Source organism: Tursiops truncatus, chromosome 19 (genome assembly GCF_011762595.2).
Source record: "Tursiops truncatus isolate mTurTru1 chromosome 19, mTurTru1.mat.Y, whole genome shotgun sequence".
NCBI classification, from domain to species: Eukaryota; Metazoa; Chordata; class Mammalia; order Artiodactyla; family Delphinidae; genus Tursiops; species Tursiops truncatus.
The window spans coordinates 43,023,191-43,036,808 of record NC_047052.1 but is presented as its reverse complement, the minus strand read 5'-3'; the positions used below and the strand labels follow the sequence as shown (position 1 = coordinate 43,036,808).

At 49.0% G+C, this 13,618-nt stretch overlaps 2 protein-coding genes across 11 annotated transcripts in view; both read right to left on the bottom strand.

Annotated features, from left to right (window-relative positions):
• Positions 1 to 3,363, bottom strand: part of ARHGAP33 (Rho GTPase activating protein 33) — an 18,210-nt gene extending 14,847 nt beyond the window's left edge. Inside the window, exon 1 of the mRNA XM_033844879.2 lies at positions 3,300 to 3,363. The gene's annotated coding sequence lies outside the window, so the exon portion shown is untranslated. The remainder of the gene's footprint in view (positions 1 to 3,299) is intronic.
• On the bottom strand, positions 2,956 to 13,618 carry PROSER3 (proline and serine rich 3). 10 transcript variants are annotated; one of them, XM_073796478.1, is made up of 12 exons: positions 12,662 to 13,618; positions 11,995 to 12,265; positions 11,630 to 11,799; positions 11,207 to 11,409; positions 10,102 to 10,229; positions 9,894 to 9,994; positions 9,151 to 9,233; positions 8,908 to 9,050; positions 4,572 to 4,747; positions 3,481 to 4,456; positions 3,300 to 3,381; positions 2,956 to 3,144 (listed from the first exon to the last, which is right to left on the bottom strand). In XM_073796478.1, exons 3-12 carry the CDS (start codon positions 11,633 to 11,635, stop codon positions 3,003 to 3,005), a joined length of 2,040 nt encoding a protein of 679 aa, XP_073652579.1. In that variant the 5' UTR covers positions 11,636 to 11,799; positions 11,995 to 12,265; positions 12,662 to 13,618; the 3' UTR covers positions 2,956 to 3,002. The 10 variants fall into 10 exon arrangements, 9 of the variants coding, with proteins under 9 accessions (XP_073652579.1, XP_073652580.1, XP_073652581.1 ...); XM_073796479.1 differs by having other exon boundaries at positions 12,118 to 12,265; XM_073796480.1 differs by having other exon boundaries at positions 12,169 to 12,265.

Here is a 13,618-nt window from a genome sequence, read left to right as displayed (position 1 = left end):
TGCGCACCGCAACCAGGAGTAACCCCCGCTTGCCACAACTAGAGAAAGCCTGTGCGCAGCAACAAAGACCCAACACAGCCAAAAATAAATAACAAATAATAAATAAATAAATAAATACAGCTCTCTGATCCCTGGACCAGGTATGTACATTTTAAAAAAAGAAAGAAAGAAAAAGAAAACACTCTGTAACAACGCCCTTTCCAAGAGAATTTGCCATTGGTCATGCCCTCAACAAGGCCCTCGAAGGTACATCCTTGATCCACCCATTCATTCATTCAAAAACTCTGATCGCTTAATTTGTGGATATATCAGTAACCAAAACAGGGGAAAATATAACCTGCCCACATGGAGCTCAAAAGCTAGTGGGAAAAGACAGTTTACAAAATAAGAATTTTAAAATATAGAATATTAGAAAGCGATAAGTTCTATGGATAAAATTTAAGCCAAGATTGGGGAAAGGGAGTGCTTGACTGGGGGGTAAATTTACAGCTACTTATTTCAGTTTATTGAACTTGCTGACCTCACTTCCATAACAGGGATCTCCCACATGAATTTCCCTCTGCCCGGAGTATTCTCTGCGCGCCACCCCCACCCCCACCCCCGCCATTAAAACACGACTGCAAATTCTTTCACACTCCTCTCATGAAAAGGTAGAGTCTATCTCCATCTGGGCAGGATTGTGACAACTTCAACCAATAGAGAATAGGAATGAATAGAAATTGACACTATGTGATTTCCAAGGCTATGTAGTAAAAGGCAAAGGCATTCTTCGTCCACTGGAATGACTAGCTCTGGAGCCTTGAGGCATCATGTGAGAAGTGCAACTGTGCTGAGGTAGTCGTGCTCTGAGGAAGCATAAACCACATGGAGAGACCTTGTATAGGCACTACAGTCCGTAGTTGCAGCTTAAAGTCATCTGAGCCCTGATGTCAGACTTGGGAGTGAAGAAGCTCCAGAGATTCTGCCCCCAGCTGTCAAGCCACCTTTGTCTTCCCAGCTGAACCCCTAGACATCATGGAGCAGAGACAAACTGTCCCCAACTGTGCCCCGTCCAAATTTCTGACTCACAGAATCCATGAGCATAATAAAATGATTGTTTTATGCCACTAAGTTTTGGGGTGGTTTGTAACCCAGAAATAGCAATTAGGATGGCCCTTTGTTAGTTATTAATTCCTAACTGTCTCAGCTCAAATATAACTTCCTCAGGAAAATTTCTAGGTCCCACTCACCCCCCAAGATCAGATTCTGCTACTATAAACATCTTTTTTTCTCCTTATATCTAAGCAGCTATTTCCTTCTTTTGATTTTATTTAAATGTATGGTTTGTTCAAAAAGACTGAAAACAAGTATTTACCATGTCTGTGACATACAGAGCTACTTTTTACAGAAATCTATCCTATCTTCTCTTTTTTTGTAAATACAAATATCAAAATAATCCTGATCATATATTCTCCAACATTTTATTATAAAAATTTTCTAACATACAGCAAAGCTGAACAATTTTACACCCATATACCCACCACTTAGATCCTACCATTAGCATTTTACTATATTTGCTTTATCTCACATCTACCTATTACTCTATTCATCCATTAACCTAATTTTTGGATGCATTTCAAAATAAATTAAAGACATTGTATACTGTCTCCTAAATACTTCAGCATGCATATCCTTCGTTGGAGTTCAATATTTATTTTTCTTTTGAGGTAAACCTTACATACCATGCAATTCATAAATTTCACTGAATTTTGACACCTTTGTAGTCAAAATCCTTATCCAGGATGGCAAATGGACTTTTTATATGGCATCCCAGGGCTCCAAAAGGAGGGGGACGGGGAGAGATGGAGAGAGAAGAGAGACTGGGAGAAAAACAGGTGGAAATTATATCATCTTTTCTAATCCAATTTAGAAAGTTAAAGTAATATCACTTCCTCTGCATTTTATTTGTGGAGGCAGTCACAAAGTTCAACCCAGTTTCAAGAAGGGACATAGACTCTACTTTTTTGATGGGAAATGTGTCAAAGTAGTCACAGATAAAACAATAGGTTTTTCACAATAGTCCGGACAGGTGACGATAGCCTAGACTGGGGTGGGGCAGTGGAATGGGGAAAAAGGCAGGGTTAAATTCTGGAGAGATTTTAAAGGTAGAGATGATGGAACTCGCTGGTCAACTGACTGTGGGTGTGAGGGAACGAGAGGAGTCAATGACAGCTGTGAGGCTTCTGACTGAGCAAGTAGAAGGATGGAGCTGAGAGCCAGGGAGGAGCAGGTTTAGGGGGAAGATTAAGATCTGTGGAGTTTGAGACATCTCTTAGACCTTTTTGTGTGGATGATGAGCAAGTAGCAGGGTACAAGAACCTGAGGTTCTAGGCTGAAGATAGAAATTTGTGGACTATCAGAAAAGAGATGGGGTTTAGAGCCCATGATGCCAGATGAGAGCACCTGGGATTGACTGTAGATAGAAAAGTCAAGGCCAGGGCCCTGGGACACACTAAAGTGACAGGTGTGAGGCACAATGAGGAGGCACAACCAGAGAGGTGAGGAGAGGGCTGGGGTTCTGGAAGCCAGGAAAAGAAGTGCTTCAAGGAGGGGGTGGGGATCAGAGCACCAAATGCTGCTGCTGGGTCAAGCAGGATGTGGACTGAGGCCTGACCATTGTCCAACACTCTGATGACTCTACAAGCTTCATACCCAGAGGACAGTTCCTTTGGTCTCATCTGAGACAAGAGGATCCACTCCTGAGTTGGTCAGATAAGGTGAGTCCCAGTCTTGCCCGGAACCCCTCTCCTGCCCTCACAGAGGATGAAACCAGAAGAGACTTTGCTTCAGTGGTCAGAAACTAGGGTGAGGTGGGGCAGGGCAGAGCTAGGGTGTGTGTGGGGGGGAGGCGGGGCATGGGAGCTATTTCCCTAAATTAGTATGACCCAAAACAACTTCTTTCTCAGAGACAACCAGTAACCTGAAAAAAAAAAATGTATTAGGAAAAAGAGAATCTGTACAATTCAAAGTCGTCTGGCCTCAAGAGAGTCTCCTTCCCTCCTCAGCCGCATCCTTGGGGACCCGGGAGGCGACCTGGCTCGAGGAGACCAAGACCCTGGGTCTTCAGTGTGGCCCAGCAGGCGGGATATCTGGGCATCTACTTTCCTGGAAAAAGGACAGGGGAGTAGAGGCTGAAGTTTTGCTCAGGATTGGGGTCTGGGGCTGTGTATGTTCTGGGAAAGGGGCTCAGGAGAAGTGGGTACCAAACGGCAGTCTCAGAGGATTCAGGGGCCGGGTGTCTTAAATCCTGGCATGGTCACCTTTTCTGCCGCCGCAGCTCCGCCCTTTGAACCCTTAGCACCTGCAGTATAGGGTCGTCCTGGAACTCGCTGCCGTCGGAGTCTGGGGAAAAAAGAGCGAGATTCAGGGGGCCGGACTCGTAGCGTGCTGGACTGCCATCCAGATCCGGGCAGCCACGAGCGTCTGTGCGCATCTGCTCACCTTCCGCAGCCTGCAGAAGTCTGGCAGCCTGGGAGAGGACGTTCTCTGAGGGGGCGTGGCCATCAGCGGATGAGGGCGTGGCCACAACTTCAAGAGCCCCCTCCTTGAACGGACGGGGCGGGGCCTCAACACAAGTGGCCGCCTCCTCAGCTGGATGAGGCCGGACCTTGGGCGGCTTACACCCGATGTCAGCCAAGAAAGTGTCTTTGTCCTTCCTAGGCACCGATCCCACTAGGGGGAGCATGGCCTTGGCGTTCCGAGACTCGGCCTTAGACCAATCCTGCGGGGTCTCTGTCTGGGGACACCGTGATTCAGATGGAGGGGCCGTGACCTCTGAACGAGAGGACCGAGTCTTGGTTTGAGGGCGTGTGGCCTTGACTTTCTGAGATTCAGCCTCGGGTGGAGGCTGGCCCTCTTGGCGAGGGGGCGTGTCCTCCAGGCTGTCCGGAAACAGCCGAGCCGCCACTACTTGGCCCAGCGCGCCTCTGAGCTGCGCGCCAGGGCCCTCGTCCGCTTCCGTGATTCGCCCAGCAGACTCCCGGCGCTGGGCTCTGCTTCTTCGAGGCTTGGAGCTCTGCCTCTCGAGCTCGGCTGGGCTGCATGGTGCAGGGGTGGGCGGGCCCTGGGGGGCGGCAGGGGGCGCGGGAGTGGAGGCAGACGGCGCAGTGGTTGAGGCTGGAGGCGCAGGAGTGGAGGCTGGGGGCGCTGGGGTGGAGGCCGCGGCCGTGGGAGGGATGGCCCCAAGAGATACCCAGGAACCGGGCTGCGGGGCCCAGAAGAATCCATGGGGGCTGTGGCCCCAAAAGATATGTGGAGAGAACCCTGGGGGAATAGGAGGCCTCTCCAAGTGGAAAGCTTCCCGGGGACCAGGTGGAGCCACACTGCCCCAAAGCGGGATGCAGTTAGGCTGGGTTCCCAGGGAACCAAGCGTCTCCGCAGGGACAGGAGAGGTCTGTAGACAGATGGGGATAGGGACCTGAGAGGGAGAGAAAGGGTAGAGGGTCCTCAGATCCCCTCAGCCTCCTCCTTCCTCCAACTTCCCTTAGGATCCCTGCTCCAGCCCCCTCAGTCTCCTCCCTCCCCCATCTCACCGTAGGGGTGAGGGCAGGGGTCTGGGGCAGCACCCAGGTTCCATCACCCTGGCTTCCTCGAGCCTGTTCAAGCTTCCGCCGCTGCCGCCACTGGTACAGAATGTCATCCTCTTGCCGCAGGGGTGCCCGGGAGGAGACTGGGGATGGAGCAGGGATGGGGGCAGGTGCTGGGGTTGCTGTGGAGTAAGTAGAGGGAAGAGGGGTAAGGCAGGGCCTGGGGGGATGAGCAAGGACAGCCTAGCACACACCCTTCGACTGTACCAGAAGGTTATTCAGACAGGCTCTCCAGATAATGTCCCAACTCCCCTGCAGATTGGGAAGTGGGGAAAGGGGCAGAATCAGAGAAGAGAGCCCTCATGGGCTTCTCAACCTGTCATCATTCAGTTCTTCATTCATCAACAAATATTTATTGAGCTCTTACTATTTGCCAGGCACTGTTCTGGACGTGGTGGTTATAGCAGTGACCAAGGCGGATCCTCCAGAATCTGCCCACTTCTCCCCGCTTTCCTTCCCTCACCTGCCAACCTCAGAGCAACTTCCTCCCTGGTTTCCCTTCTTCCTATCCTCCCAAACTGTCCCCACCCGAAGCCAGAGGGAGCCTGTGAACACCTGAGTCAGATCAGGGTGCTCCTGGGTTAGAATCTTCCCCGGGCTGCACCTCTCTCCTGGTAAAAAGCAAAAGTCTTTGCATTTGTGGTTTCCTCTGCCTGGAAGGCTCTTCGTTCATGTAACCACAGGGTTCACTCCAAGTATTTCCAGTATTTTCCCAGGTACCACCTTCTTAGTGAAGCCTTCCCTGGCTACCCTATTCAAAACTGCAACAACCCCGGCCCTACCACTCTCCATCTTCTTTCCTGTTCCATTTTTCTCCTTAGCACTTATTACCTTCTAACTACTAAATATCATACTTCTCTGCTTATTTATTGTTCACCTCTCCCTTCACAATGCCAGCTACACAAGGGCAGCAATTTTTGTCTATCTGGCCATTATCATATCCTCAGTGTCAAGAACAGGACCTAGTGTCAGTATTTGTGGCATAAATGCAAAATGAACTGTTTATCGTGTTCCATCCCAGTGCCCAGCCCTGTGCTGGGAATACAGCAGTGACTAAAGGCAGGGCCACTGGCTGTCCTCAGTCCTGTGGGGCAAAGAGACACCACTCCCTATCACCCAGAGCATCATTTTGTCAGTTATGATTAGCATGGCTACCATTATCTCTCGGAAGCCCCACCTACTAACGCTGCACCGAGAAGGTGGGGGGGGTGCATCATGTGGGACCTCTTCTTCTCTCCCTTCTATATACTGTGATTCTACTTCCAGACCTGGCCACTCCCCTCTACTCTGCTCCTCAGGCTCTGGCCCAACCCAAACTACCAGAGTCTGTCTCTCTCTAGATGTTGATAGCAGCCATAGGGAGCGATAAAGATCCCGTGCCCTCCTTGCTCAGAACTCTCCCGTGGCTCCCCGGTAGATTATGACCAAATGCCTCACATGCCTACATAGCCCATGGAATCCGACCCCTGCCAATCTCTTCCACCTTATCCCACACTACTCTTACTCCTGGCTCTTGCCTTTCCTAGTTCATTGTCTGCATCGTGTTCCCTCCGACCTCAGGTCCTTTGTACAGGCTAGAGGGCTATTGTCCCCACCTGCATCATTCAGGTCTCCACTTAGATAGCAGCTCTTCCAGGAAGGCCTTCTCTGACATCCCAGCATCGCAATTCTCTCCTGCATGGCCCTCATTTCTGCTTATATTTCACATTTGTTTGTGGAGTTATGTAGCTATTCTCTACCCCACACTCACTATCCTGTGAGGACCATGAAGGTGGGACCATGTATGGTTGGTTCACTAAGGAATCCCCAATCCTGCTCACAGGCTTCATACACAACAGATATTCAATGTTTGTTATGTGAAATAATGAATACATTTAATCTGCAAGACAACTCATGAAGTAGGTAGTAGTTTTATCCCCATTTTACAGATGAGGAAACTGAGGCTCAAGGAGGAGAAGTGAATAAGAAGAGAAGGAACAAAGAATCAGACAGGGGAGTGCTTGGGCAGGATCACACAACATGCACAAACACCACTCTGTTCTCTCTGCTTGCCTGTCCCCACTCATGGGAGTCCTGTGAAACATGGAAAGCATCTGTCCCGTGCACCACTGCATCCCAGGACCTAGGCACAGAGTAACAACGATGACCGTAACAGTAACCCAGGTCCTTAATCCAATCTCTGAAATCTTGGGGGCAGAAATTTGCAAGTTCAACAGTTTGCATGTTTTAGCAAAGTTACATGGTATGTACAGTGTTGACAGGGGTCTGGGTCAGTACACCAGACTCAAACACATTGGTATTTAGTTGAACAATATGAAATTGCCATTATTCAACCATTTTTCACTTACAGACAAAAATTTCATATGGTTCAATGTTATATATCCATAGAAAGGAGAATGAATATTTACTCCCTGGCTTCAGACTATACTACAAAGCTACAGTGATCAAAACGGAACGGTACTGGCACAAAAACAGACAAGTAGATCAATGGAATAGAACAGAGAGCCCAGAAATAAACCCACACACTTATGATCAATTAATCTACAACAAAGGAAGCAAGAATATACAATGGGGAAAAGACAGTTTCTTCAATAAGTGGTGCTGGGAAAACTGGACAGCTACATGTAAAAGAATGAGATTAGAATATATTCTCCCACTTCATACAAAAAGAAACTCAAAATGGATTAAAGACCTAAATGTAAGACCTGAAGCCATAAAACTCCTACAAGAAAACACAGGCATAGAACACTCTTTGACACAAATCATAGCAATATTTTTGTAGATCTGTTTCCTAACGCAAAGGAAACAAAAGCAAAAATAAATGAATGGGACCTAATTAAACGTAAAAGCTTTTGTACAGCAAAGGAAACCATCAACAAAACAAAAAGACAACCTACTGAATGGGAGAAAATATTTGCAAACAGTATGACTGATAAGGGATTAATGACCAAAATATATTAACAGCTTATACAACTCAACATCAAAAAACAAACAACCTGATTAAAAGATGGGCAGAAGACCAGAATAGACATTTTTCCAAAGAAGACATACAGAAGGGCCAACAGGCATATTCAAAGATGCTCAACAATGCTACTCATCAGAGAAATGGAAATCAAAATCACAATGAGATATCACCTCATACCTGTCAGAATGGCTATCATCGAAAAGACCACAAATAACAAATGTTGGTGAAGATGTGGAGAAAAGGGAACCCCTGTACACTGTTTATGGGAATGTAAACTGGTGCAGCCACTGTGGAAAACAATACGACGGTTCCTCAAAAAACTAAAAATAGAACTACCATATGATCCAGCAATTCTACTCCTGGGTCTATATCTGAAGAAAATGAAAACAGTAATTCAAAAAGATACATGCACCCCAATGTTCATAGCAGCATTATTTACAATAGTCAACATATGGAAGCAACCTAAGTAAGTGTCCATCAACAGACAAATGGATAAAGAAGATGTGGTGTATATATACAATGGAATCCTACTCATCCATTAAAAAGAATGAAATTCTACCATTTGCAACAACATGGATGGACCTGGAAGGTATTATGCTTAGTTAAATAAGTCAGACAGTGAAAGGTGAATACCATATGTTATCACTTATATGTAGAATTGAAAAAATAAACGAATGAATAGAACAAAACAGAAACTGACTCACAGATATAGGGAACAAACTAGTGGTTACCAGTGGGGAGAGGGAAGCAGAGGAGGGGCAGGATAGGGACAGGGGCTAAGAGGTACAAACTACTATGTATAAAATAAAAAGCAACAAAGAAATATTGTGGAGCACAGGGAATATAGCCAATATTTTATAATAACTTTAAATGGAGTATAATCTGTAAAAATTTTGAATTACTATGTTGTACACCTGAAACATAATATTGTAAATCAGTTATACCTCAATAAAATAAGATAGATATATGAATATTCTTCATATTGTTTACATCAAATTTTGCTGGCAAATCAGCTGTGGTGCCAAATTTGCAAAAAGCCTTCTGATTTTGGGGCTTCGTGTTCAGAACTGCAGACAGGATGCAGAGAGAGAACACGCATACTCCTGATAGCTACTGTTAACAGAGCCGTGCTAGGTTTTCCATGTATTCACCAACTCATTTAATCCTCACAACACCCATAGCAGAGGAGTACAATTATTTCCCCTGTTTTACAGCTGGGGAAACAAGGCCCAGAGAGGTCCAAGGTCACAGAGCTGGTAAGTCGAAAGGCTGGGATTTGCACCCAGACTGCCCTCATCCTTGCCTCCCAGAACCTACCTCGTGCCTTGGGGTCAGAGCCCTTGCTGGAGTCATGAGTGAAGGTCATGGAGAAGGGAGAGAGGCCATCAGAGCTGACGGGGAATGAGGAGATGCCGGCATCGCTGGGGCTGAGGGAGGAGGAGGAAGAGATGGAGGCCTTGCTGTAGGGAGAGGCATAAGTGAGGCAACGGGGGTCTCAGAGGCAGTGGCCCAAGCCTGGAGGGGTAGGAGTGGGGAGGGTGATGGGGGTGGGGGAGGCACCTGCGTTTGAGCAGCCTGGCAGCTCTGCTTTGCAGGCTCAGTGTCTCCAAGTCCAGCAGGGATGAGTTCCACGTGTTGAGGCTCTGTGAGGTGACAGGGGTCAGAGGCCAGTCCCCATCCCAAAGGCTACTGGGAAAGGGGCTCGGGACAGAGGGCCTGGATGCAGGTCTACATTCCACCTGGTGCCCTCACATGCTGGCTTAGAATCTGCTCTTCCTCCTCAGGAAAGAGAGACCAGGTTTTCCTCTGTGGATCCGTATCCCTCAGTGCAGTCATTGTTATAGAAGGGTTGACCCTGCCTTCCTGATCAGGCCTGGCTAGTCATAACGTTCTGTCCTCTGGTTCACAGTGATTGGCTCAAAGATGAGTGAATGAGAGTAAGCCCTGGGGTTTAGGATGGAGCTATTGGAAAAGCCTTCTCTTTCCACTGGAGTGATCAAGTACATTAGAAGCCTAGAGTTAACGGGGCCATCTTAGCTATTTTGAGGGGAAAACCTACCTGAGGTTGAGCCAAACAAAGAGGAACAGAGAGCCATGAGAGTCAAGTTCCTCCCAATATGGTGCAAACACCTGGATTCAGCTATGCCTGAAAGCAGCTACCTTTGGATTTCTTGATTGCATTAGCCAGCAAGACCTTCCTTTTTTGTTTACACTTCCTTGAATTGGGGGTTGACTCTAATTCTATCCCAGGGCGGGTACTGCCAGTTCAGGCATGTAGGGGAAGGAGTGGATGGGGATGTCACCTGCTTTATTTCCTGAAGGGGGGCCATAGTCTGTGATGCGCTGGCCACCTTGGCACGAGTCGGGACTGCTGTGTTGCGTCTTCCTTCTGGTTCATTGGCTCCTGTTGAGAAGCTCCAGTTGATTTAGGGGGGGCCAGGAGGAGTGGCTGCTGGGGGTATCGCTCAGGAGAGGTTATAGGCCAGGAGTAGATGAGACTGAAGCAGGTACCTGTTGCAAGCTGACTGCTGGGGTCTGGTGATTCAGGCCACAGCCACCAAAAGTCAGCTGGGGTTGGGCCTGCAGACTCGCGTTCCTCTCGGCTTGTGGGCTGAGCCTGTCGGAACCGGTTTATGTACCTGTGAGCATCAGAGAATTGCAAGGTGGGTGGGATGAGGAGAGCCTAATATTTAAAAATAACAATAATAATCACAATAGCCAATGTTTACCTAACTCCATAGCAGCACTTGGGAGTTGTCCCTCAACATCAGTTCTCCTTTCTTATAGAGTAATGCAATTTTGTTTTGTTTTGTTTTGTTTTGTTTGCCACGCTGTGCGGCATGTGGGATCTTAGTTCCCCAACCAGGGATTGAACCTGTGGCCCCTGCATTGGGAGTGCGGAGTCTTAACCACTGGACCGCCAGGGAAGTCCCCCAGTAATGCAGTATTATATAATATGATATAATCCGGGGCACATAGCCACTCTTCTATAAATACATTTACCAGGTGCCCTTGTAGCTTTATGGCCATGTAACTCTGTTCTTGACCAACAGGTACGAGGAGATGTGATTCTGGAAAGTGGATGTGGCTGGGAGCCATTATGGGCCATGAAGGAAAGGGTAACAGCCTAGGGAAGTGAGAGCGACAAGACAGAAGGAAACTGTGTCTCTGAGACCTCAATTAGGGGCTGCCATATCAGGCCTGGTTGTTTCTGTCTGGACTATTAGGTGAGGAAGAAATAAGTACTCTCTTGTTTAAGCCACAATTAATTTGGGACTCTATGTTATAGCAGCTGAACTTGGATCCTACAAATCCAAGTGCTCACTATGTGACAGGCATTGTTATAGATGCTGCACGGACAGTAACTCATTGAAAATTTAAAACAGCCCTAGAGCATACACGCTATTAATATCTCCAATTTACAGATGAGAAAACTGAGGCCAGGATCATATACAGAGTTGGTGACAAAGCTTGGATTTGAACCTCGCTCCAGATCGCTTGCTAACATGCATGAAGTGTGGTCCTAAAAGTGCAGATCTGGCTGTGATATTATGGGATGTCTGCCCCCTCCCACTGATCCAAACCCTTCTTTTCCCCCAGGGCTACTGCTACTTACTTGGCCACCACAGAGTCCCCGCTGTCAGTCACGGTGAGTGGTGGAGAGGCTCTCATCTGTCCCTCAGTGGTGCTGGGTGGGGAAGAGGTCCCTGAGCTGGATGGCCAGGACTCCTCAAACAGCTCAGGGGATTTGGGACCTGTGGCCAGAGCCCTGGGAGCCTCTGGGAGCCTGGATCTCTGGGACCTGGATGAGCTCAGGGTCTAAGATAGGGGAAACGAGGAGAAGAAAAAGTGAGGCTGAGGGGTTATCCCTGTAGGGTAACGAAGACACATACGAAGTCTCAGTCCGGAGGGGAGGAAACATCCCACGATTGCAACAACTCAAAGTGATTGGGGCTGTGATGAGGGATTTAGGTGGTAGAGGACAGGATAAGGGTAGGGCCATAGGGAAAAGAGGAGGGACTGTCTTTTGATCTCTCACCCCCATCTCTCATCATGTCTTCCTTCCCTCTAGTTGTCACTCCCTTGCTACTGGGCTGGAACACAGCACTCTCTGTTGGGTGTCCTCATCTTGGGGTGCCAGGTCAGAAGTGGCTTCGACCCAGGGGGCCGTCCCCCAAAGTACTGTCTTGGGTGGAGAAAACTGGCAAGCTGCAAGGGGAGAGGGGGGTTGGCAGGCAAAGCAAGGTCACTGCAGCCCTGCTGGGAGGCTGTATGTGGGTGGGGTGGATGGGAGAACGGTAAGAGGGCACAACCACCCTACGATTCCCATGGATTCCTGGAAGAGATGGACTATAATTCCCTTGAAGCACCACTGCACACTCAAGATAAAGATACTGGACGCACGATTCCCACCAGCCCTTGGAGCAGTCTCAAAAGAGAAGAACCCAGGAACTGTTGATTGGTGGTTCTTAACCGTGGATCCAGTCTAGGAGGAATCTTTTAAAACTACAGATGCGTGATCCTCACCGCAGACCAAAAGAATCAGAATATCAGGAAGGGGGCTGGGCATCTACATACATCTTCTTCGCAGTGTCCCAGGTGATTCTGAAGTGGAGCTCACGTTAAGGGCTAAACCTTATCACTGTACATTTCCCATAAGTCCTTGGGACACTCTCTGAGGAGAAAGGGGTAGATGGATTACAGTCCCTATAGTCACTGGGCTCCGCCTAAGCAAGAAAGGTCAAAAATAACACCCATGGGAGTCTGGGGACAAATTCAAAATTAAGAACCTTAATTCCCAAGATGCCCCTGAGAATTGCGAGGTTAGAGGGAAAAAAAAAAAAAGCCCTCGGGGCCACTTAGCGGAACGTAAGACGCTATGGAACCCCCGAGACGGTGAAGTCCAAGGCGGGAGCCGCTTAAGGCTGTGGAGCATCTTGGGAGTTGTAGTTCCAGTGCCGTTGAGAACGAGAGACTCCGCACCCTAGAAAACCTGATCCTAGGCTGCGTTGCTCTCACCCTTGATCCTCCCCAGGCCCCTTGTGATCCCCGGAAGAGGGATCGGTCTCACCTGCGGTCCATCCCGCAGCTACCTCGCCGATTCCGCCTGCTCTGCTCGGTCACCGGACTCACTCGGAGCGCATCTTTGTCGCTTAGCAATGCCCTATCAGCCCCGCCCCTCTCTGGGACTGCAGGCGCGGGAAGAGAGCGGCCTCCAAGGCGATGAAAGATAGGAAAATAAAAGTAATTGGACGGTGGCCAAAGGGAGGTGTCTCACAATTGGTTGGCTGTAACGTGAATGAGAGAGCATGTTTAATTGGAGAACCGTAGCGAGCTGCAGTAATTGGCAAGTCCGTGGACCAATGGAAAGGAGCTGAGACTGGGCTCGCGGTTAGGTGGGGTTCCAATGCACTCTTGCTTTCCTGTACTCGTGTATTCTGGCCACTCCCCCTCTTGCTGCGTAAATCTCATCCAGATTTCAGTCTAACTACGGCTTTTCCCGTTGCAGGGGCAATAAGGGCGTCTATGCCCTCTCTAACCGCCGTCCCTCCATCAGTCCAGCAGCCTACCAGTCCCACCCCGTCATCTAAGCACTTCTGTCTTGCTCCAGGAGCAGCTGGTTGCGCCAGATGCCAGGCCTGGGCTCCTGGCCGAGGTGGCTGGATCAAAATGAGCTATTTTGGGCCCCGGCGCGCTGCCCCAGGGGGGCCAGCCTGGACTGTTCTTGCCCGCGCCCCCTGGCCGCTGCTCACCTGGCAGACGCCGCTGTCCTGTGCACCCGAGGCTGAGTCAGACGCACAGAATTAGGCCCGGCTTAGGCTGGGACCAGGGCCCTGCTGAGATGGGAATAGGGTCTGTTCTGTGTCCTCCTGACAGCCTGGCCCAGCTACCGCATTCCCTGTACCCAGGAATCTGCTCCTAAGACCGCCATCTGCGTCATCCTCAGAGCGCCTTTGGGGCGGGGGTGGATTAAAGGGACTGGGAATTCTTTGGTGGGTTTCTCAGGCCGTGGATCCCAAACGCCACG

Coding starts and splice junctions, on each gene's coding strand:
- PROSER3 (XM_073796476.1), bottom strand. Junction 9,995..10,101: donor CAGCAGTCAGCTTGCAACAG/GTACCTGCTTCA, acceptor GCTTCTCAACAG/GAGCCAATGAACCAGAAGGA. Junction 4,457..4,571: donor CCCCTGCCCTCACCCCTACG/GTGAGATGGGGG, acceptor TCTCCCTCTCAG/GTCCCTATCCCCATCTGTCT.